We start from the raw sequence: 22,990 nt of genomic DNA, 5'->3' as shown, positions 1-22,990 counted from the left end.
CCCACATTCTGTCAGCTATTCCCAGGCTCGCAGAATCCGGGAAAACCTGGAAGATCAGACGGGCACCTCTGGGAGCAGTGCTTCTGAATCAGAGGATGAATGGACCAGGGTTACCCGAACCAAAAAGGCCAATAAGGTGAAAAGGGCCTTGCTTAAGGACCCCTTAAAACAGATTAAGGCAATCAGGAGTGTCATCACGCCTTATCATAAGAACGCCAAGTATTCTGTTTGGGAACACTTGGAGCTCTATGAGCAAATGATGGAGACTTTCCATTTGAAGGACAGCAGTAGCTGCATCCAGTACGTCAAATGGACATTCTCCCCTGAATACTCCAGTTTCTTTGCGGGGCTGGAGGACCAAAACCATTCAAGATGGTCCACATATAGGGCGGCCATCTTGAAACATTTTTCTGTACATAGAAATCCCCAGGAGGCTCGTCAGGCAGCCTACAATTTGCAATGTGGGGAGGATCAGGCCCCACAAGAATTTGTGCAAGAATTGAAGCGTGCCTTTGCGCAGACCACCAGAAGGGTGCGCACGGACAGCAGAGAATTCATCAACACATTTTTCCATGCTCTTCCCAAGTGCATAATGACCCAGCTCGTGAGAGATTTTCACGAGAAAAGATCTTTAGACTGGGTCATTGAGCAAGCCACCCGGATCTATGAGGTGCAGAAACCGGTGGAAAACAAGAATCAGCCCAAAAACCCCAAAACCAACAGCACCCCTGCTGCTGCCAAGGTGGCAGAGGTAAAGGTTGCCCCTGTTGTAGATTTGGAGATGGGATGGCCTAAAAACCTGCCTGTGCAGAATAACTCTAACTCCAGAAGGCCCTCAGGCCTGTCACAGACAGGGAGTCAAGGAGGTAGTCCCACAAATGGGGTCCCTCGCTCCCCTGATTATGTAAGTCCCCGCTACAAGGGAAACCGACCCATCCTGGGTTATGTGTGGACTCCTCCAGCCCAAGGGGGGGGTCCAGTCAAGCACCTAACCCAGAGAACTTCCCTCCAAACTTCCCACAGGAGGGCAGAAATTCACCAAACCCTGGGCCGAACTTTTTCCCCAGGTATCCACAAGGTTTCCAGCCCCAAACTCATCCATCCTTCTTTCCCCAATTCCCTGAGCCCAGACAACCTAATCCGGGAGAGGGGAGGCCAAGGGTGGAGGGGTACCCAAATCTTCCCATCCCGGGGTATTACCAGAGAAGGGATAGCTACCCTTCCCGGGATCAGCCCAGGGGAGAAAACAGAACCCCGTATCAACCTGAGCGGGTTTCCCAACTTGAGCGCCAGGTCCAAAATATGGCACGGGTTCTGGGTCACATACTGAGGGCTCAACGGAACCCTCAGATGAGCATGCCACCGCAGAATGCCCCAAACTCTGGGCCTGGTGCTCCAGAACAATGAGGGGGGCAGCACCCCGATAACCCACCGGTTCCCAGGGAGGAGGCACAAGGGGAAGGGGGGTGTAAAGCCTTGGAGGAAGCTTCCTTCCCAACTTGTAAACAGCCCCTGGAAAACCAAGAACCGGAAACAAAATCTCCTACCCCTGAAAGTCTGCCAGCCAAGGAGAAAGGACCCAAACAGACCCACTTTGTGGAGGAGGTACAGGTCTTCCAATTTGAGGGAGAGGGATCCTCGGAAGATCCTGGGAATAGAATCTTCTCCTTCAGAGATGGGGGAACTCCTCCCAAGGAAAAATGGGTCCCAAGAGATTCTAATCCAGACTGGGTAGATGTGGGGATTGAGCTGTCACCGCCCATCATTCTATCCCAGTACCAACAAAACCAAAAACCCCTGGTTCAAACCCATCCTGGTGACTGCCTCCCAAAAGGCAGGGGCGGCCCAGAACCGGAACCAGGGGAACCTAAAACTGAATCAACAGACTGGGTAGATGTGGGGATTGAGCTGTCGCCGCCCATCATTCTATCTCAGAACCAACAATACCAAAATCCCATGGGTCAAACCCATCCTGATGACTGCCTCCAAAAAAGGGGGGGCGGCCCAGAACCCGAAACCATTTCCAGTTGCCAACTTTTTCTTTCAGATTCCCCAGGCTCTCCACAGAATTCTGCCCAAATCTCTTCGCTAGCAATGTCCAAAACCAGAAAGTTAGCCCACCAGTTGTTCAAAAATTTGCATTATCTGTGCCCCCTTGAAGAGAAGGAGGGAAGATATTATGCCCCGGTACAAGTACAGGGGCAGGGTACAATTTTGGCACTGGTGGACACTGGATCCCAAGCTACCCTTCTGTCCAAAAAGGCCTTTGATGAACTAAATGCAGGAAGGGGGGAGAAGTACCGTATTCCTCTCACCTCTCTTCCTGGACAACTCCAGAACTTTGACGGGAAGGAAATTCCCCTCGAGGGGACTGCAGATTTGGACATCGAAATTGTGCGACACAAGGTGAAACACCCGGTCATAGTAGTGACTCCAGAGGGCACCCCTTGTTTACTAGGGAATGACCTCCTGAGAAGGTTGTCACCCCTAATAGATTGCGTAAACAAGGTCCTCTGGACCCAGACTAGCCAACCAATAAAATTAAAACAGAGTGTCAACCATGTTAGTTCAAACGGCACCTGCCACATGGTTGAACAAAAATCTGACCAAGTAGAATTTCACTTCCAGAACAACCAAATTCCAGACGTGACAGTAATAGCAGTAGGACAACAGACTGGTGATGGGGGGTCCTCTCTATTTCTGAAAATCAACCTTCCTTCCAGTTTAAGGTGGTATTCCACACTGGAAGGAAATACTCTGAAATTCTTTACCAATCCACAGTCAGACACTCCCACTCCTCTAGTCCAGAAAGATGTGAAATCAGCTCAGAGCCTAACTGATATTCAGCAAATTGGAGAGCAGTTCTTCATCCCTGTTCAGTTAAATGATGGGAAGGACTCTGTTCTCGCTCGAGTGTGTGTGAACAACGGTAAGAGCTTCATCAGCGAAGCCATGTTCCGCCAACTCCCAAAAGATCCAGCCATTCCCACATTCAAACTGATAGACAAATGGGAAATGGATCTGGAAACACCCAATTCCAAACATCTCCTGCCAAGCAGGTGTATGCTCAAAATCTCCATTGGCAACAAGAGCATAGTCCATAATTGTTGGGTTGTGCGAGACGTCACTGCCACCTTTTACTTAGGCAGTGACATTCTCAATCGCTTCGCCATTAGTTTGGACCTAATAAACTTCAAAGCTTGGTCCCGATTAGCGGATAATCCCATGGGCTTTGATGATCAAGAAAAAGCATTTAGGTCAGCTCAAATGCTACCTTATTCAGTTGAAATTCAGCTTAAAGAGGAAGTCACCATCCCAGAAAGGACCCAACAATTCTCCCTGGAAGTGAAAGTTAAAGGAGGAAAACCCTGATGCTTATATTCATCTAAATGCTTCTCTCCAACAACAAGGGTTAGGGGTAAACCCAACACCATTAGTCAACATAGAACATGACACCACTCCAATAGAGGTGGATAACAGCGACTTACAGAGTATTACTCTAGCCGCAGGCACCATCATTGGAATGGCGGTTGATGACCGACATTTCTCCATTGATTTAGGAAATGAACTGTTTGGACAAATCCCCAAGGACTGATTTGACAGTGACAGTGATGACAATACAACACCAGACAGGATTTTCACCCGCCATGGGGGGAACTTCCTGGTGTACACTTCTTGCCCTTATGGTAAGGAAGATGTGACTTGTGACTTCAGGAGGGATGAGGTGATTTTCCAGGTCCATGAGGGCTGCCTTTCCCACCTGAAGCCTCCAGTCCAAATCAGCACTCTGACCAGGGACTTCTCCACCCAGCTGGAGGAGGCCGCTGAGATAGCCAAACCAGAAGTCTTTCCAGGATTCAGGCAGATGGTGGAAGAGAGAGTCAACCTAGCTGATGCCTGTGTGACTCTGGAACAGAAGCAAAAGTTGAAACAAGTTTTCTTGGATTTCCAAGATCTCTTTGCGGTAGACTCATATGACTGTGGTCGCACCGACATCCACACAACAACAATTCCCACGAACCCTGGAATGACTCCAGTGTTTGTGAAGCAATATCGCTTGCCTCTCGCATCCATGGAGTCCCTTACTGAAATAATTAAGAACCTTGAGTCCCGGGGAATAATCCGTCCAGTACACAGCACCTTCAATAATCCAGTGCTGGGAATATTGAAGCCAAACGGCCAGTGGAGACTCTGTGCCGACCTTAAGGAGCTCAACAAACGGGTCCATACGTCCCGATGGCCTCTGCCCTACATTGACCAAGGGCTGGCCCAGATTCAGGGGTCACGGGTATTCACTGCAATAGACCTGACCAATGGATACTGGACCGTGCCTGTCAGTAGGGAGGACCAATACAAACTGGCTTTTACCTTTGGGGGCCAGCAGTACACATGGACCCGGACTCCCTTCGGATACCTCAACTCCGGCAATGAATTCAACATTTTCCTACATAAGGATGTGCCCGACCTGGGTGCGAGGGGTAACCTGGCTTATGTAGATGATGTCCTCATCAAAAGTTCATCTGTGGAAGAACACATAGCGGAGATCCGTTTTGTTCTGACACAGTTGAGGGCCGCCAGAGCAAAACTTTCCTTTCAGAAAGGACAGTGGTGTAGAACCCGTGTTAATTTCTTGGGGCATGAGATTACTCCCCAGGGTCTCTGTCCCCAAGAAAAGAAAGTGGAAGCACTCCAGAAACTGAAGGATCCCACAACTCTGCGGGAACTAAGGAGCCTCCTTGGACTGACTAATTACAGCAGAAAGTTCATTGAGGGCTACGCAGAGATCACTAGACCCCTGATTCATCTCCTGAAGGGAGGGGTCAAGTGGTAATGGGGTCCAGAACAAGCCGAGGCAGTAAGACAACTCAAAAGAAGCCTCTCACAAGCGCCTTGCCTAGCTTACCTTGTCAGAAACAAGGAGTTCTTCCTGGAGACAGGGTTCTCTAATACGTGCTTGACGGCAGTATTATACCAAAAGCATGACAAGGCCAATAAAGTAATCTCCTATGCGAGCAAAACTTTATCCTCTGTGGAGGAAAAATTCAACGATTGTGAGAAGGCACTCCTGGCAACGGTGTGGACATTGAAAAATTACCGCCCGTTTATCCAGGGGGAACACATCATAGTGGAGACTCCACACCAGCCTCTGCAATATCTCCAAAGTGACAGAATCCGGGCCGGAAATGTAAGTAATTCCCGAATTACTTCCTCGATTCTGTCAATGCAAGGCTTTCCTGTGGAGGTCAGATATGGCCAAAACAAGAAGAGTCCCCTCGCGCAAGGTCTGGCTGACTTGCATGACTGTGCCAGAGAAAACTGTCTTGAGGACGAAAGTCTAAAAATCAAGGACAACATGGAGGCATACCTTAATTCCCTACACAAAGTCTTTGAAGAAGACAAGTGTGAGGGAATGCCCACTGTCTATGTGGATGGATGCTCTTACCATGTTGACAACAACGGGGAGAAAGAACTGGTGGCCGGCGTAGGGAATGCATGGTTGAAGGAGTTTCCAGAACCCTCCGCTGGGTACAAAATTGGTCCCCGAAGTAGTCAGGTGGCAGAATTGATGGCTGTGCATCAAGCCATCCTCACTGCTGTCCAACATCAACTCCACAAACTGGTCATAATCACAGATTCGGATTATGTATGGAACGGGTTCGTGGAGCACCTGGTTAACTGGAAAACCAGAGGCATGCTATGTGCTTATAACAAACCTTTGAAACATGGGAAGTTAATTCAAAACATTGATGACCTGGTCACCTCGAATGGGATGACCATCTACTGGAAAAAGATCAAGGGTCATTCCAAAGTAGAGGGACCAGACAAAACTGGAAATGACTTAGCTGATCAGCTGGCCAAAACCGGGGCCATCCAAGGGGATCTAATAGAAATAGAGTCCCTGTTGGGGGAAATCCAGGTCACTGCTATCACTAGGTCCCAGACAAATGCTCACAATGATCTTTCAACTGCACAATGGAGTAAGGAGACCCCTGATGCTGATTTAATTACGGCTCAAAAGGGGGATCCAATAATTGGTAAGTTTTACCAACACATTGAGGACCCGGAGAACTTTCCCCTGACGGATACCGATTACATTGGGAAGGAGGACCTTAGAGTGTTGATGAAATGTCCAAAGATGTTCCGAATCCAAGACGGTTTGTTGGTAAGGAAATCCCAAGCTGGCCATGATCAGTGGGTGGTTCCTACCTCATTCCGAAGCCTGATGTTAAGTCACGCCCATGATGCAGCCACCGCCGGTCATAGGGGGTTTCGTACAACACTTGAAATCTTAAGAGAGATTGCATACTGGCCACATATGGGCCAGGACCTCAACCAATACTTGAAGGGGTGTCTTGTGTGTGCACAATTTCAGCCATCATCCCTCACACACCGTGCACCTCTCCAAAAGAGGGGGATGACACTGCAATGGTCAGATATGCAAATCGACTTCGTAGGCCCTGTAATTCACTCGTCTAGAGGAAACAAGTACATGTTGACCGTCACATGCTTGTTTACCAAGTGGGTGGAATGTAACCCGGCCCCAAACTGCAAGGCAGAAACAGCAGCTGCCCTGATGATTAACCACATCTTTTCCCGTTTTGGTCTACCTCAAAGGATTGAGTCAGACAGAGGTAGCCATTTCACCAGCGAGGTAATGACAAAGATGTGGGAGATACTGGGGGTCAAAAGGAAGCTACATATTGCTTACCGGCCAGCTTCTTCTGGAGCAGTAGAGAGATACAACCAAACCATTGTGAGCATATTTAAAAAGTTTGTGGCAGATTCTGGGCCAAGTTGGGATATCCGATTACCTCTGGTCCTAATGGCCATCAGATCTACCCCTTCATCTGCAACTAAAATGTCACCATTTGATTTGATGACCGGACGCAAGATGGTGCTTCCCCAGCATTTGCTCTACAGGACCCAAGAGCAGACATTGATAAATGCCTCCACAACTCATTAGTATGTGGAGAATTTAGGGAAACACCTTCAACATGCTTTTGCCTATGCTCAGCGGAATCTAGAAAGATCAGCTGATAGCATGAAAACCCCCTACGACCTGAAAACCACCAGGAAAATATACGAGGTGGGGGACCGGGTCTATCTATACAATTTCCAAAGAAACCAGGCCAAACAGCGGAAATGTTTGCCTACATGGAAGGGACCGTTTGAAATTATAGACAAAATCTCCCCTGTAGCCTATAAGATCCGCATCCCCAAAGGTAGTCTGGTGGAAGGGGAAGACAAGTGGGTCCATATTAATCAGCTAAAGTGTTGCCATCCCAGGCACACTCTGCAACAATTGGAGGAATCCTCTGGAATCCCAGAGGGGGCCGCTCCAGATTAATTCAGTTCTCATCCTAAAATATCCCACATATAGTCTTTAAAATATTATGATTTGAAAAAAAAATATTTCATGTTATATCTTGTTTTAAAATAAGACTGCAAAATGTATCTTGATTTATAAAATGTACATGCTGCCCCACTAGATCAATAGTGGGGGAGAAATGTCTATGAATAGGTATTGCCGCTTTTGCTTTATCATCCTAGGAGAGATGAAACCATGGAAACTGACCAAGGAGAACGATCCGGGGACCGGGAGCAGAGATCCGAGGGGCCCGGGGTACCGCCTAATCCTCCCATCAGGACCAGCAAGGAGAACTGATTGATCGACTGAAGGGAGGAAAAGATGCTGAACTGTGCCATCTACGGAATTGGAAGAAGATGAGGCGAACATCCCAGATCTTGCGAGTTCCATCAGTGAAAGATCAGAATGGCCATCGCAAGAGGGGGGGATGTTGTGGGATGTTTTTACCCATGCATCCAAGCCCTACAATAAAACTGTGCATTACTGGCATTGAAAACATCATGATGGCCAGAACTCCCCAGAGAGTGCACAGGGAAAACATGAAGAATAGGCTGCCACCCATTTTTGCCTATGTTGTGAGCACAGGAGGGCACTGCCTAAAACCACCATTGGGCTACACACACAGTAGCCTGAAACCATTAGGAATGGCAATACTGATTGCCAAAAGCAACCCAGAACTGTGGGGAATTCATTTTCTTAATGTCAAAAATGGATGCAGTACTGGTGCTCACCACTATCAGAAAGCCGGCGTTTTAAAACCACCAGACTTTTGTGTAAAACTGAACAAATGGACCCACACCAGGCCAAACCAGGCCAAACCAGGCCAAGGAAAGACTTGCTAAGAGTTGGATACAATGTAAAACTATATTCTGAAATGACTTGAAGGAAGTAATTATTTAATGTATATATAAAAAAAATAGCTGGGGATGTCAGCAGCTTAAGTGGATTTTTGCAATTGTTTAAATGTCATAGTTTTGAACTTAGAATCATCATTCTAGCTGCATGTGCAAAAATTGTAAGTTGGATTTGAATGTAGAAAACTGGGAACTAAAGTGACATTTAGCTGAATTCTGCCTGACAACTACCCCCGACAGGAGTTGAACTGGCTCAACAACTCTTCCCAGGCCCGGCTGCATCCTGCTGCCCCCACCAAAAGGAGGTGACACCTCTCTGATTGAATTAGGGGAGTGGTACCTGCAGACTGCAGGAAGTTGAACAAAGCCCTGTCCTGGACTCAGGCAAATGTTATATTGGGGGGGTCGTAAAATGGCTTCCTCTTGGGAGAAACTGGGAGGGGCAGTGCCTGTGAGGGAAAGCTGAGCTTGGGGGAATTGGATAAAGCAGAAATTCCACCATGTGCTTTGGAAAACCACACCCCTTTGGGGCCAGAGTATGATTTTAAAAAGATGGATAATTCACAGTGCGGACTTGTCAAAATTATATAAATATCATCATCATTCTTGGGATTTTTCTGTGCACATTTTAAGAGGTGTTAGGACCCTGTGGTATGTTCTTGGGGATAGTAGCGGAAGAAAAGGTTGTTACTCCAAATGTATGCATGTTAAAAATCTGACACTTTATCATCTGAAACCCATATCCCTGGTGCACATTTGTGTAAAATCTGGAAAGATTTAGAGGTCGTTATCTGGATGAAAAGGGGAGAATTCTGTCATAAGTGGACACGACATCGTACAAAGACAGGGATCGGATGGTTTTGTGCTACAGAAAATATGTTAACTGGACCTATAATATTAGAAAAATGGTACATAGATAAATATGTATTTGGGTCAGAAATAGATTTGCGTGCAATTTGACAAGGGGATGTTCCTCTGACCATAAAACCTACAGCATCACTCTGACACTCCATTTCTTTCTCCCAATCAAGGGAGAGAGGAAAGCTTGGCCAATGATAAGTGAGAGGGGCAGGCTTAGCTAGGCCCAGGCACACACCCATTTTCAAAACACATAAAAGGAACATTGAAACCCAGGTAGAGACATTCACTTTCCACTTTCTTGCGGGAAGCTTTGCCGGGAGACTTCAGACTTCACATCCAGAGATCCAGACTTCAAATCCATCAATCTCCAGAGACCAGAAATTAACTCCAGAATTTGTAGCAGAGAGGCCTGAATCCACAAGCTGAATCCTCTTCAGCAGGCCTCAAAACCAACCAAACTATTCAACAGCCGGGCGAGCTGTTTGAATTCTTTGCCCAGAACTTTTGCAAGAACCTGTAGCAGTATCCAGAAAGCAGTGCTGTATCCGGAACCAGAGAGACCCAGAGACCAGATCGCTGTGAAGAACCGCTAGCAGAATTCCAGCCAATCCTGACCCGATCGGTGACGAAGACGCATTCCTGTCCAAAATCTAGTGTGAGTACCCAGCTAGCACTGTGCCAAAACCAATCTCTTAGTTTCCAAGACACTATACATACGATCTGCCCTGTGAGAGCCAATGGGTTTACGGGGATGGATCATGCATGTCACTGATAGCTCAGGAGGGCAAAGTCGAAAGTTCCTCTCCTGTATTCCTAGAGAAAAGGTTGCGATAGGGCCAGCCTTCTGGCTAATCATCACCAGCCACTCAAGCCCCCCCCTTTCGCCCCCCACCTTCTGTAAAGTAGAAGTTCTTTCGTTCACCTTCAGTCACACCTGACTCCAGCAAGCAAACCAGCAAGTGAATGGGCAACTTCCTTCTTTTCTCTCTACTGACGTTCTGTCAGTTCTGTCAGTTTGTCCATGTTTGCTTGGCACAGTGGAGGTACCACCCTGGCAGATTTCTAAGCAATGGGCTACGTTTGACTCATAGACAGAGGGAGTGCCATATTGTGGAATGCAACGCATTGAGGTTACAGTTTGCTGATATTACAGTAGATTGTATTACTGCATAGTTGGGGGAGTTTTGGGGCCGATTCACTCATACTCCATCCCTCCTCCTTGCCCCTCTCGATCACCACTTGCCATCCCTCACGCTCCCTGGCACTCACGGATGTATGCATTCTCACATTCCCTCAGTCTCTCGGTTGGTCTCACTAATTCACTCACTAGGACAGGCACCATGACCCGTTCTTTTACTGTGGCACACGCATACTCAAGCGCGCTTGCCAACTCTTACACAAACTTGCTCACTCACGCATTCCTACTCCTTATACTGCCTCCGTAATTGCGCTCGACGCACGCAACTAAATTTGACGCGATTTGACATTTTGCTTAATTTCAGCCACGTGTAAAAACATTTGTCCTTGCTTTCCTTGCTGAAATTCGTTTGCAACCTGACAATCATTCATAGAGCATTGCTAAAGTGATCCTGAATTAATTTAAGTATCTCTCGCTCACCCTGAACCCCCTATAGGGAATTAAAAGCCCTTTTAGCATATTTTTCACTTAATTGCTACCACATCAAAGTATCTTGCCTGTGTTTAAAACTCCTACCTGTTTTCCTCTAAGCTTGCTAGGGGGGAACTGAATTATATTTGATTGCATTCCTGAGAACTGTGTGTTTTCCTACCATCTCTTTACCTTGCATAAAAAGGGGGGGGATTGTCAAAGAGAAGTGATTACATTGTCTTTTGTTGAAGTCATATCAAGTTTATTTTCTGTACTGCATTTTCATTCATCATTGCATTGTCCTTGAAGCCATAAAAGCATTTTCAGCTACTTCATCCTCTCACTATCACTTCTAAGCCATCAAAAAGAGTGTACCACTGTAACATTATCCATTGTTGATCACTATCATCCTCACAAGTGTGCTATCAAATATTAATTTATTATAAAAGTGTGATAAACCTTTTAATTTGCAAAACAAACCTACTTCTTGGCTCAGTGGGGTCAGGGGGATTCTAAGAGAGGGGTGTTATATAAGGGTTGTCATCCAGAGTAAACAAACTGGTCATAAAAATATATCAATAAGGGTTTCCCTCAGCATCCCAGATAAGGCATTGACTTAGCTGTAGTGTTGAATTGAAGTCGCTTACAAGTTCCACTACTACTTTTTTTCACTACTTCTTTTAGTACACTATAACCACTGCTTACCTGTTCCTCTTCTTCCTCGTGCCATTGTGTTTCCCCCTCTCCTCTGTCTTCCCCTCTATTTGCTCCACCCCTTCCTTCTCCTCCCTCTCACTTTTGATCTTCCTCCTCCTCCAGTCTATTTTCATTTTCTCTCTGTCCTCTCCCCCCACGTTCTTTCTTCTCAACATTCTTCATGTTTGCTCTCCTATTCCTAACACCAACACTACCGCCTTGGTGAGTCTCCCTATTACACCCCACCCAGGACTGTAATTGGGCTTTTGATCAGGGAGCCTGTGCCATGTGTGTGGCATTTGGGAGGGGCTCTTGGATTGTTGGGGTCCTGATAAAACCACAATCCACGTATGCCCTGGATCTCTCCACCAAAGGGCTAAAGGGGCAGTCAGCAGGGCTAACTGTGGCCGCTGCACTCCCGCATTGTGTCGCCGGTGTTCGCTGCGGCTTTGTTTCTCCACGTGTGTGATTCCTGATTCCCTTGTGTGTACTGCAAGCACCCCTGAGCCATTGTGGGGATGCCTTGTGGTGAGTGCTGTGAACCGTGCTTGCACTCCTGTCGCCCTGTGCTATTTGGTATCTGTTGTGGGTTCTGTGAACTGGGGCTCATGAGTCACAATTACTAAGCTCCATGTGGGCCTCTCTTCTGGATGCAGGTACGACTTAGAGACCATGGGGCGGGTCCCTGGCATTTCCGTGATTAGAAGCACATGAGGCCAGGTAAGGGCCGGGGGCCCATATGCCACTTCCATGGCCAGCATCCTGGAGCAGGTGGTGGATCCCGACCCACAGGATCTTCTGAGACCCATTTCCCAGCCCCTCTAAAGTGGCGTTGTCACAGTACCTATTTTTAACCAGTTTATCAGACCAATCAGGCAGGGAGAGAGGCACATGCCTCATCTCCTTGGAGGCCCCTGTCTGGCGAACAGAACATGAGTCCTTGCATCTTACTGCTTATGTAATATTCCAAGACACTATACATACGATCTGCCCCGTGAGAACCAATGGGCTTACGGGGATGGATCATGCATGTCACTGATCGCTCAGGAGGGCAAAGTCGAAAGTTCCTCTCCTGTATTCCTAGAGGAAAGGTTGCGATAGGGCCAGCCTTCTGGCTAATCATCACCAGCCACTCAGCCCCCCCCCTTTCACACCCCACCTTGTGTAAAGTGGAAGTTCTTTCGTTCACCTTCAGTCACACCTGACTCCAGCAAGCAAACCAGCAAATGAATGGGCAACTTCCTTCTTTTCTCTCTCCTGACGTTCTGTCAGTTTGTCCATGTTTGCTTGGCACAGTGGAGGTACCACCCTGCCAGATTCCTAAGTAATGGGCTACGTTTGACTCATAGACAGAGGGAGTGCCATATTGTGGGATGCACCGCATTGAGGTTACAGTTTGCTGATATTACAGTAGATTGTATTACTGCATAGTTGGGGGAGTTTTGGGGCCGACTCACTCATACTCCATCTCTCCTCCTTGCCCCTCTCGCTCACCACTTGCCACCCCTCACGCTCCCTGGCACTCACGGATGTATGCATTCTCACATTCCCTCAGTCTCTCGGTTGGTCTCACTAATTCACTCACTAGGACAGGCACCATGACCCGTTCGTTTACTGTGGCACACGCATACTCAAGCGCGCTTGCCAACTCTTACACAAACTTGCTCACTCACGCATTATATTCACTCGTTCTCATTCCTTCACTCTCACTCGCATACATATGCATGATTTCTGAAGACTGCACGCCTGCCAGGGATTTATCACCCCCTCCCCCCCAATATGTCTGTGCTGGGATGGGCAACTGATGTGTGACTGAGTGAAAACGAACGCCTAGTGTATGTGGGCTGTACCGATACAAAAGGAACCTGAGAAACTATCGAGGGGGCTCTCAGTCTGAGTTTGTTAGAAGTGCTTTTACCCCAAGCATTAAGCACTGCGTCATTAAGAGTTGGGATATTGCAAGGAAATCCCTAGTATTACGGCATCATTTTAAAAGTGGGGTACATTTATTTTTTGTCACAAACTAGAGCTGTGCTCCCAAAAATCCTTTTCTTCGGCAAGTGAAGTGGCGAGCACATTCCTTTCACGAAAACCTGTCCACCTTCATGTGCAATTGCAAAAATCCAGGCAAGCAAGTGTGTTCTCAAGGCAGTGTACTAATATGCACACAATATTCACAAATGGGAGGCGCATTATATCACCGGTGCCTTTTTGCACAAGCAAAGATGCAAGGACTCTTCTGTCGATTTCTTTTCAGGAGACAAAAGCTGCTGTAAAAATGCATTTCCACCCCCTTTAGAAGGATGAAAGCCATTTTTACACGTTTTGGAAAAGCAGACATAGGGTGATAAGAAACACTGCATGCAGTACTATTTTCACTGAATAGTGTATTTTACAAATGCTGCATGGATGGGGGGGGGGGGGTGTTTTCAACTCCCTAGTGCCTTAGGGCTGCTAAAAAAAGTAAAGTCCCCAAGGTGTCCCATGTATCCCCCCCCCAGACCGTATGTGTCTCCTACGCCCCTGTGCACGCTGTAACGCAATCTCTTTATTTTACAGGATGAAAAGTTACAGATTCTCTCCTCCTTGATGAGTTTTACAACGGTGAGTCTGTTTATTCCAAACTGCACAGTTTGTAAAAGCATTCTAGGCAGCTGAACACACACTACTACAGCCCTCAGATAAAGGCCCACAGCAGACTCCACTTCAGGCCCTCCTCCTCCTCCTCTCGCCCTCAGAACAATGACTTGCGTTGAATGCTCTGCTCCGCACAAAGGATATCCCCAAGATATGCAAAAGGATAAACTGGCCAAATGAGCTTGAGAAGACTGGGGCGCCGGAGTGCCCCCCCCCCCCACCCCCTGCTTCCTTCGGCGACATCTGTCCCAGCAGTGAGACGCGGCCAGCTGGCGGGAAATGCAACCTGCCAGTGGTCGAGTTCTGTAGTAAAATAACGCAAAACTACAAGCCCGCCAATACAAATAATAAAACCAGCGATGGCTAAACTACTTGTCCCACGAGGAAACTTGAGAGCGCATCTTGCTTCTTAAAGGTAGACACATCTGTGGAAATACCCTACAAATGTTAATTCCCAGTGCCGCGTGTAAAACGACGTGTTACTCAAACTAGCTGCTTCCTCAGTGCAACAGATTGCTGGCAGATAAAGAAACAGGCAGAGTTAGACAAGGTGAATTAGTGGGGAGACAAGATGACCAGCCGCGCTTTTAGTTCCATAGCCAGGGAATTAAACAACTTCTCCCCCCCGCCCAACCCCCCCCCTTGTAATTGGTGAGAGCATTATCTGAACAATGGGCCAGATTCTGGCTCTGATAAGTGCATCACCCGTAGAACCTCGGTCCTTTCACCAAGGCATGCGACCCTGCCCATTCCCAGAGACCATATGAAATTAAATCCATTGGCTATTGTTAGTTACAAAGAACCTTTATGCGAAAATGCAGCCTGCCCCTTCCACCCAAAGCAATGAGTGTCACATTCTTTTTGCCGCCATGCAAAAGCTACCGACCCTGTCTGGGCTAATTTCTTTAATTTTCAACCTGGGCTGGCATCTACCTGCTCGAGCCCCTGAGACCGCTTGGAGCCTCTCTGCTAATCCTGTTTGGTGTGGCGTCTTCATCATGGCCGCCAAGTTTGTGGTGCTGACTTGAGCACTCACAGTGCCCGGAAGATCCCCCTGAATGGCTGCTTTCACCAACATATGGCTGCTGGGCCAGGGAGCCGGCAGGCGACACCGACCTCCTTCTAAGGACCACCTATAAGGGCCTTTGATTGTCCCTGTCTGGGCTGTAAGGCCTCCACACATCACCCCCAATGGGGTGAACATCAAGTGGGAGAGCAGCAGACGCTACCTCGGTGTGACCCTGGACACAGCAAACTCAACTGGAGAAGCCATTATCAGAATACTGAGCAGAAGGCATCAGGAAAGATGGCAGCGCTGTACCCACTCCTGAAGATCAAGTCCATGCCCCTCTGGACAAAGATCAACGTCTACAAGGTGATCATCAGACCTACTCTGACATATGCCTCCCCAGCATGGATGACCTGCCATGAGCAAACTGAAGAAGAGTCTTTAGATAGTCCAGAACAAGGCCCTGCGGATAGCGTCTGGAGCTCCTCTCTTCACAAGGGTAGCTGACCTTCACAGAGAACTGGACATCAAGATGTTGGACAAACTGTCAAGATTGGAGGCCTTATCCCCTTCCTCCTCACCTGGATCTTCAGTGGCGGATTCCCTTGGGATCGACTCCGTCTTCTTACGATCCTTCCTCCTTACAGGAGTCTTGTCCTTTGATGTCTTGGCTTTCTTTTCGTGTAAATAGGGTCGGGCCCCTCCAGAGGCCACCGTGGCAGAGATAGAACCCTGTCCGCAGGGACCCCCAGGGGGCCGGACCTAGATCAGGGAAAAAGCACGAAGGCAGAAAAAACCCTGTTTCCAGTTGGGTACCAATAAGGAGTTGAGAAAGTCTGGCTGCAGTTGAAGGCTAATGAAGTTGACCAACAACTCCGGTGGAGGGAGCCGTTAAGCTCTGTGATGACATTAGGGCGAAACACAGAGGAAAGGTACAGGAACCCAAATAACCAATAAGTAAATCATTAAGGAAGACAGAACAGATAGAAAAAGTCCGTAAATAACAGTGCTAAGTATAGGTAACCATAAGCAGAAGGTAGAATCATACCCGCCAAGTGCGATAATTCAGTAAACAAGAACCGAGAGTGCAAAGAAGACAAAAGGCAGAAAACACCGAACAACTAAACTGGATAAGCTTCGGCGGAAACCAAGAGGTGTAGTACAGAAGCTCACGCGAGGCGGAGCCGCAGAACAGACAAGGAGAGGCAGAGGAAAACACTCGCAAAAATGCAAGCTGAAGGAGACAGGTAACCAAGGGAAGAAAGTAAGTATGGCACAGAAGGCAGGCACTAGGAAGGCAAGGTAGCTGCAAGGATGGTCGGCAAGGAGGAATATCCAAGAACGAAGTTCCAATCGTACCGGAGCGAAGTGTACAGATACAACGCACCGGTTTGGGGGAGGAGTCAGAATTTAAAGGTACGGACACCATATTGAATGAGGACTAGAGCGCTCGCAAGTCAATGCTTCTAGCGCAGGTACGGACGCCATCTTAGATGAGGACTAGAGCGCTCGCAAGTCAATGCTTCCAGCGCTTCCAAACCTTCCATTCTCCGTTCCTGACAGTATACCCCCGTCCTCTCGGGGGACTCCCTGGTTTGCCCGGATGAAGGCGATGGAACCTCTGTACAAGGCGTTTGGCATGTATATGGCTCACAGGTTCCCACGTCCTCTCTTCAACTGGATAACCCTTCCAATGAACCAAATAGTGCAACCTTCCCTTGAGGTATCTGGAATCGACCAGACGAGACACCTCATATTCTTCTGGCGGAGGGCTCACCTGAGCACGCGTCTTGAACACAGGTCTCTTAAAAGGATCCTCCTTATGTTCCTTGAGAAGGGAGACATGGAATACAGGATGCACCCTTCTGAGATATTCTGGTAGCTTGATCTTATATGCTACAGGGTTGATCTGTTGAAGAATGGGAAAGGGCCCAAGGAAACGAGAGGAGAACTTCCCCTTATGAACCCATCTGGGTAGAAATCTGGTGGACACCCAGACAAGCTGCCCTATCTTCCAGCTCGGATTGGCAGTACGACTCTTGTCAGCCCATTTCTTGTGTGTAAGTTGACTTGCTTGGTGCGCTTCCTTAGCGAGTCTGTGTATCTCCTGTAGGTCCTGTAAGACCCCATCCAACGCCGGTATTTTGGTAGAAGGAGGATTGAGCCAGGGTAAATGTTGAGGATGATATCCGTAGGTACAATAGAAAGGACTCATCTGGATCGAGGTATGGAGAGAGTTATTGTAGGCGAATTCTGCCTGTGGGAGGAAACGATACCATTCTTCTTGTTGCGGACTGCAGAAACACCTGAGGTACTGTTCTAGGCTGGCATTTAATCTTTCAGTTTGGCCATTGCTCTGTGGGTGATATCCAGAAGAAAGTGCCTTGTGAATCCCTAGAACCTGGCAGAGAGAAGACCAGAATTTAGAGGTGAATTGAGGTCCTCTGTCTGACACTATGGTCCTGGGCAAACCATGTAGACGGACTATATCCTGCAGAAAGGTTGCGGCCATCTCAGAGGCTGAAGGGACTTGTTTAAAGGCCGAAAAATGCGCAAGTTTGCTGAATGAGTCAACTGTCACCATAATAGTAGTCATGCCATATGACGGAGGGAGGTCTACAATGAAATCAGTAGAGATGTGTTCCCATGGATATTCCGGTAAGGGTCCTTGCTGCAGTAGCCCCAGAGGTCTTCCCGTGCGGTGTTTGTTGGAAGCACAAACCGAACAAGTGGAAACGTACTGGCTTACGTCTCTTCTTAAGGTTGGCCACCAAAAGCCCCTCCGTAGCAAATCCAATGTCTTCCTGACTCCCGGATGTCCAGATAAAGGAGTGTCATGACACCAGGAGAGTATCCGATCTTGTAGTTTCTTAGTAGGAACATAGAGAGCTCCTTCATGATAATACAATCCGTCCTTATCTTGAATTACCGTTGACGGAAGCTTAGTGCCCATCTGATACTGTGGAATTAGGTCTTGAAGAAGTGAGACGGTCGAAGCCAATACTTTGAGATTAGGGAGAACCAATTCGTGTCCTATGTAGGAGCCAGAGGTATCTCCAAGACTTCTTGACAAGGCATCAGCCTTCCTGTTCTCTGTACCTGGTATGTATGTAATTAAAAAATCATATTGTAAAAAAAAATATGCCCATCTGGCATGCCTGGCGTTGGAACATTCCAACTGTTGTAAAACCCGAAGGTTACGATGATCTGTTCTAATAGTAAACTGATGAGTAGCACCCTGTAAGAGATGTCTCCACTCCTGACAGGCCAGCTTGATAGCCAATAGCTCCTTTTCTATCACAGAGTAGTTGCGTTCACTACAAGTAAGTGTTTTGGAGTAATACGCTAATGGATGTTCATAGTCGTCATCAGACCTTTGAAGCAGGACTGCTCCCACGGCCCCTGTAGAAGCGTCTGTTTCCAGAACGTAGGGTCGATTCTGATCTGGTTGGACCAGAATGGGGGCTGTGGAAAAACATTCTTTTAGAAAACAGAAGGCTCTTTGGGGCCCTTCATCAAATGCGAACTTGACTCCTTTTTTCAACAGAGAGGTCAGTGGAAGTACCTTGTTAGAGAAGTTGGGAATGAACCTTCGATAGAAATTGGCCAATCCTAGGAAGCTTTGGAGTTCTTTAATATTGACAGGATTTCTCCATTCTCTGATAGCCTTCACCTTACTGGGGTCCATCTTGATCCCTTCTTTGGATAAGATATATCCTAGATAGGACACGGACGTAGCTTCAAATGAGCATTTCTCTGGTTTTACTAGTAGTTGATGGAATTGCAGACGCTGTAAGACTAGTCTGACCAGTGACTTGTGCTCCGATAGAGTTTTGGAAAAAATGAGGATGTCATCCAGGTACACTACCACCGACACAAACAGCATATCTGTGAAAATCTTGTCCATATACCTTTGGAAAATGGCCGGTGCATTCACAAGACCAAATGGCATCACTCGGTATTCGAAGAGACCAAAAGGGGTACGGAACGCTGTCTTCCACTCGTCCCCTTTCTTGATCCTCAAGAGGTGGTACGCCCCTCTCAAATCAAGCTTGGTAAAGAACACCGCTCCATGTACAGCCTCCAAGATGTCCCGGATCAAAGGCATAGGATACCTATCTCTAATCGTAACCTTGTTGAGCCCCCTGTAGTCTATACAAGGGCGTAACTCTGCGGAGTCCTTTTTAGGAATGAAGAACAAGGAGGCCCCACAGGAGGATCTGGACTCCTGGATGAGTCCGTTTTGAAGATTTGCGTCGAGGTATTCTCTCAGAGCCTTCCTCTCTGGTAGAGACAACGGGTACATTCTTCCAAAGGGAACCACTGCCTCAGGTATCAGGTCGATACCGCAATCTTCTGTTCGATGAGGCGGGAGATGACGGGGAACAGTATCCAGGAACACCTCTGAGAACTCTTGATAATGGATGGGAACTGATGCCACTGTGATTGGAACTGGAGTACAGTTTCGGTCATTTGCTAGAGTGTTGGACGTTGAGGACAAGCTCATGCAGTGTGTTTTACAGAATGTAGAATTGAAGACTACCTTGTTAGCCGTCCAATCAACTTGAGGGTTGTGCCTCCTCAACCAAGGAATGCCAATGACCAACGGAAAATGAGCTGCTCTGATCTGGTCAAAAACCAGAAACTCCTCGTGATGGCCTAACCTCATTCTCAACGGAATGGTTTCCTTGGTAATAGGTCCCGAAGATAAGGGTCTTCCGTCCACCCCTTCCACCGGAATGGGAGTGGCCTTAGATATCGTGGAAACAGAATGTTCTGCCGCCCACATGGAGTCAATGAAATTCCCTGCTGCTCCACAGTCAAGCATGGCGAGCACCTCTGTGGGACCTGCATCAGACAGCCAAATTTCAACTCGGAACACCATTAGACTGTTGTCATCGGGAATGGTTACTGCTCTTGTGTAGTTGCAAGGGTGCTTGTTACTTCCCCCGAAACTTCCCTTGCTGTAGATCGGGGGTTGAAGTTTCCCTGTCTTCGAGGTGGCACCTGAGGACAGTCTCTCAAAAAGTGCTTTGAGGAGCCACAATACATACACAGTCCAGCCTCTCTTCTTCTTCTCTTTTCTTCTTGAGTTAGAGGTCCTCGGGCTGCCCCTATCTGCATAGGTTCTTCAGGCGAATGGGTGGCTCTGGTGGGTGGAGGAACAGGAGAGGGGAGGCCGGTTGGCTGTGGAACGCCTCTGGTTCGTCTTCTTTCTAACCGTCTCTCTTGTAGACGGAACTCAATCTGAAGAGATAAAGTAACCAGGTCTTGAAAGGACGCAGGTCTCGCCACTCTGGCCAGCTCATCCTTGATTTCATCACGAAGGCCACGTCTATAGATGGTTTGCTGAGCGGAATCAGGCCAATCTGCCTTGGCGGCCAGCCTCTGAAAACGAGACAGATAGGTTTGTACGTCCGTGTTTCCCTGGCTGACATCTAGGATAGCTTCTAGAGAGGAATAGAAGACTTCTGGTCGGTCGAAGCGTGCTTTAAAGACCTCCGTAAAACGATCATAGTCACCCAAAATCGGGTCGTTTCCGGTGACAAACGGTGTAGCCCATGAGAGTGCGTTACCCATTAGATTTGCAATGATAAATCCGACCTTAGCTCTAGCAGTCTCATAAGCATGGGGTCGAAAGGCAAAATACACTGTACATGCGTCAAGAAAGTCCTTCAGCCCTCCCGGGTGACCATCATATTTGCCAAAGGAGAGTGGCATTGTAGGCAGGTCTCCCCTGTCATCACGATGTAACACAACCTGTTGTCGGAGGGCTATGTTCTCTGTTCTCAACGTCTGGACCTCCATAGTAAGGTTCTGCATCGCTGCTACCAATTCTTGATATTGTTCTAGCGACGCCATGGTAGATTTAGGGCGTTGTATACTGTCAAGATTGGAGGCCTTATCCCCTTCCTCCTCACCTGGATCTTCAGTGGCGGATTCCCTTGGGATCGACTCCGTCTTCTTACGATCCTTCCTCCTTACAGGAGTCTTGTCCTTTGATGTCTTGGCTTTCTTTTCGTGTAAATAGGGTCGGGCCCCTCCAGAGGCCACCGTGGCAGAGATAGAACCCTGTCCGCAGGGACCCCCAGGGGGCCGGACCTAGATCAGGGAAAAAGCACGAAGGCAGAAAAAACCCTGTTTCCAGTTGGGTACCAATAAGGAGTTGAGAAAGTCTGGCTGCAGTTGAAGGCTAATGAAGTTGACCAACAACTCCGGTGGAGGGAGCCGTTAAGCTCTGTGATGACATTAGGGCGAAACACAGAGGAAAGGTACAGGAACCCAAATAACCAATAAGTAAATCATTAAGGAAGACAGAACAGATAGAAAAAGTCCGTAAATAACAGTGCTAAGTATAGGTAACCATAAGCAGAAGGTAGAATCATACCCGCCAAGTGCGATAATTCAGTAAACAAGAACCGAGAGTGCAAAGAAGACAAAAGGCAGAAAACACCGAACAACTAAACTGGATAAGCTTCGGCGGAAACCAAGAGGTGTAGTACAGAAGCTCACGCGAGGCGGAGCCGCAGAACAGACAAGGAGAGGCAGAGGAAAACACTCGCAAAAATGCAAGCTGAAGGAGACAGGTAACCAAGGGAAGAAAGTAAGTATGGCACAGAAGGCAGGCACTAGGAAGGCAAGGTAGCTGCAAGGATGGTCGGCAAGGAGGAATATCCAAGAACGAAGTTCCAATCGTACCGGAGCGAAGTGTACAGATACAACGCACCGGTTTGGGGGAGGAGTCAGAATTTAAAGGTACGGACACCATATTGAATGAGGACTAGAGCGCTCGCAAGTCAATGCTTCTAGCGCAGGTACGGACGCCATCTTAGATGAGGACTAGAGCGCTCGCAAGTCAATGCTTCCAGCGCTTCCAAACCTTCCATTCTCCGTTCCTGACACAAACATCTAGCAAATCTCAGCAAGAACTTCAACCAATGACTGCACCAGAACCCAAACCCTCTGATCAGAAGACTCAATGCCACCACTGCAAACCTTTTCGACCACTACCCGCGGCCCATCATATGAAAGACCCTGTGAACCCAGCCCTACAGTCACAAGTCCACACAGATCATGAAGAAATCCTAACCCAGGACTACACGCTCAACCCGAGAAGATGGAGTAATGAGGCTCAAACCTCGGTATCCAATAATCACAGCTAATGGATACAATATGCCAGCAAGAAGAAGAAAGACAAGCTGGGCTATAAGGGCCTTTGGTTGATGTCTGGGCTCTAAGGGCCCTTGGATGATCCTGTCTGGGCTTTGTAGGGCCCCCTGCCCTGCCTGCTGCACTTTAGCTATCATATGCTTCTCATGGGCTCTGCTCACCATAATTGAGGGTAAGCACTATTGTCCTCTCTCCTTGTTGCCTTCGAGTGGGTATAATTAGAACCCTCCCCGCCGCTGCTTTCGTAATGCGCTACCCCCTCCTACCCGATGGAGGCTGACTCTTGGTCCTCCGTCCTGGATGCGAGTCCCCGGCATTGGCCACAAGCTATCTCTGCTCTCCCTCTTTCTCCGCAGAAGCAGTGCTCACGTTTCCTCTGCCCTGAGTTGCCATCGTGTGCACGGCCGTGTTTCTTGCTCTTCTCGGCAGCCTAGCGTTTTACCTCGTTCCTCGGACCATCTAGGACGCTTCTTACTGACTGTACCTGGCCTGCACTGCACCACTATCTTCCCACAAGTCACGCTACGCTACCGACTTATCAACTTTATTCAATTTAAACTTCCAGACCCTGTACAAGTCACGCTGCTAGTGCCTTTTACCATAAGTGCTCTGGGGTGGATGTCCTCACTTCTTCGTGATACTGGCCTGCACTAATTAACTATTAACTTGCCCCCATAGTACGATTCTACCGTAGTAGTCTTGTACCTCAAGTGTCTCCACTGCCGTGCTGCCCACCCTGCATGATCTCTTACCTGCTATCTCAATCTGTAACTCCTACTACGGCC

At 48.0% G+C, this 22,990-nt stretch overlaps 1 protein-coding gene across 2 annotated transcripts in view; it reads left to right on the top strand.

Moving 5' to 3' along the window:
- The window catches only part of LOC138528315 (5-hydroxytryptamine receptor 3A-like), a 422,150-nt gene that overhangs the window by 206,434 nt on the left and 192,726 nt on the right, over nucleotides 1-22,990 (top strand). For both annotated transcript variants that reach the window (XM_069639820.1, XM_069639830.1), the window contains one exon: nucleotides 13,949-13,993. In XM_069639820.1, the coding sequence (XP_069495921.1) occupies nucleotides 13,949-13,993 (45 nt within the window). The remainder of the gene's footprint in view (nucleotides 1-13,948; nucleotides 13,994-22,990) is intronic.

This window comes from Ambystoma mexicanum, chromosome 1q (assembly GCF_040938575.1).
Source record: "Ambystoma mexicanum isolate Mex_15411 chromosome 1q, UKY_AmexF1_1, whole genome shotgun sequence".
Lineage (NCBI taxonomy): Eukaryota > Metazoa > Chordata > Amphibia > Caudata > Ambystomatidae > Ambystoma > Ambystoma mexicanum.
The sequence above is the reverse complement of the archived record's forward strand: the minus strand, read 5'-3'. Positions and strand labels throughout refer to the sequence as shown.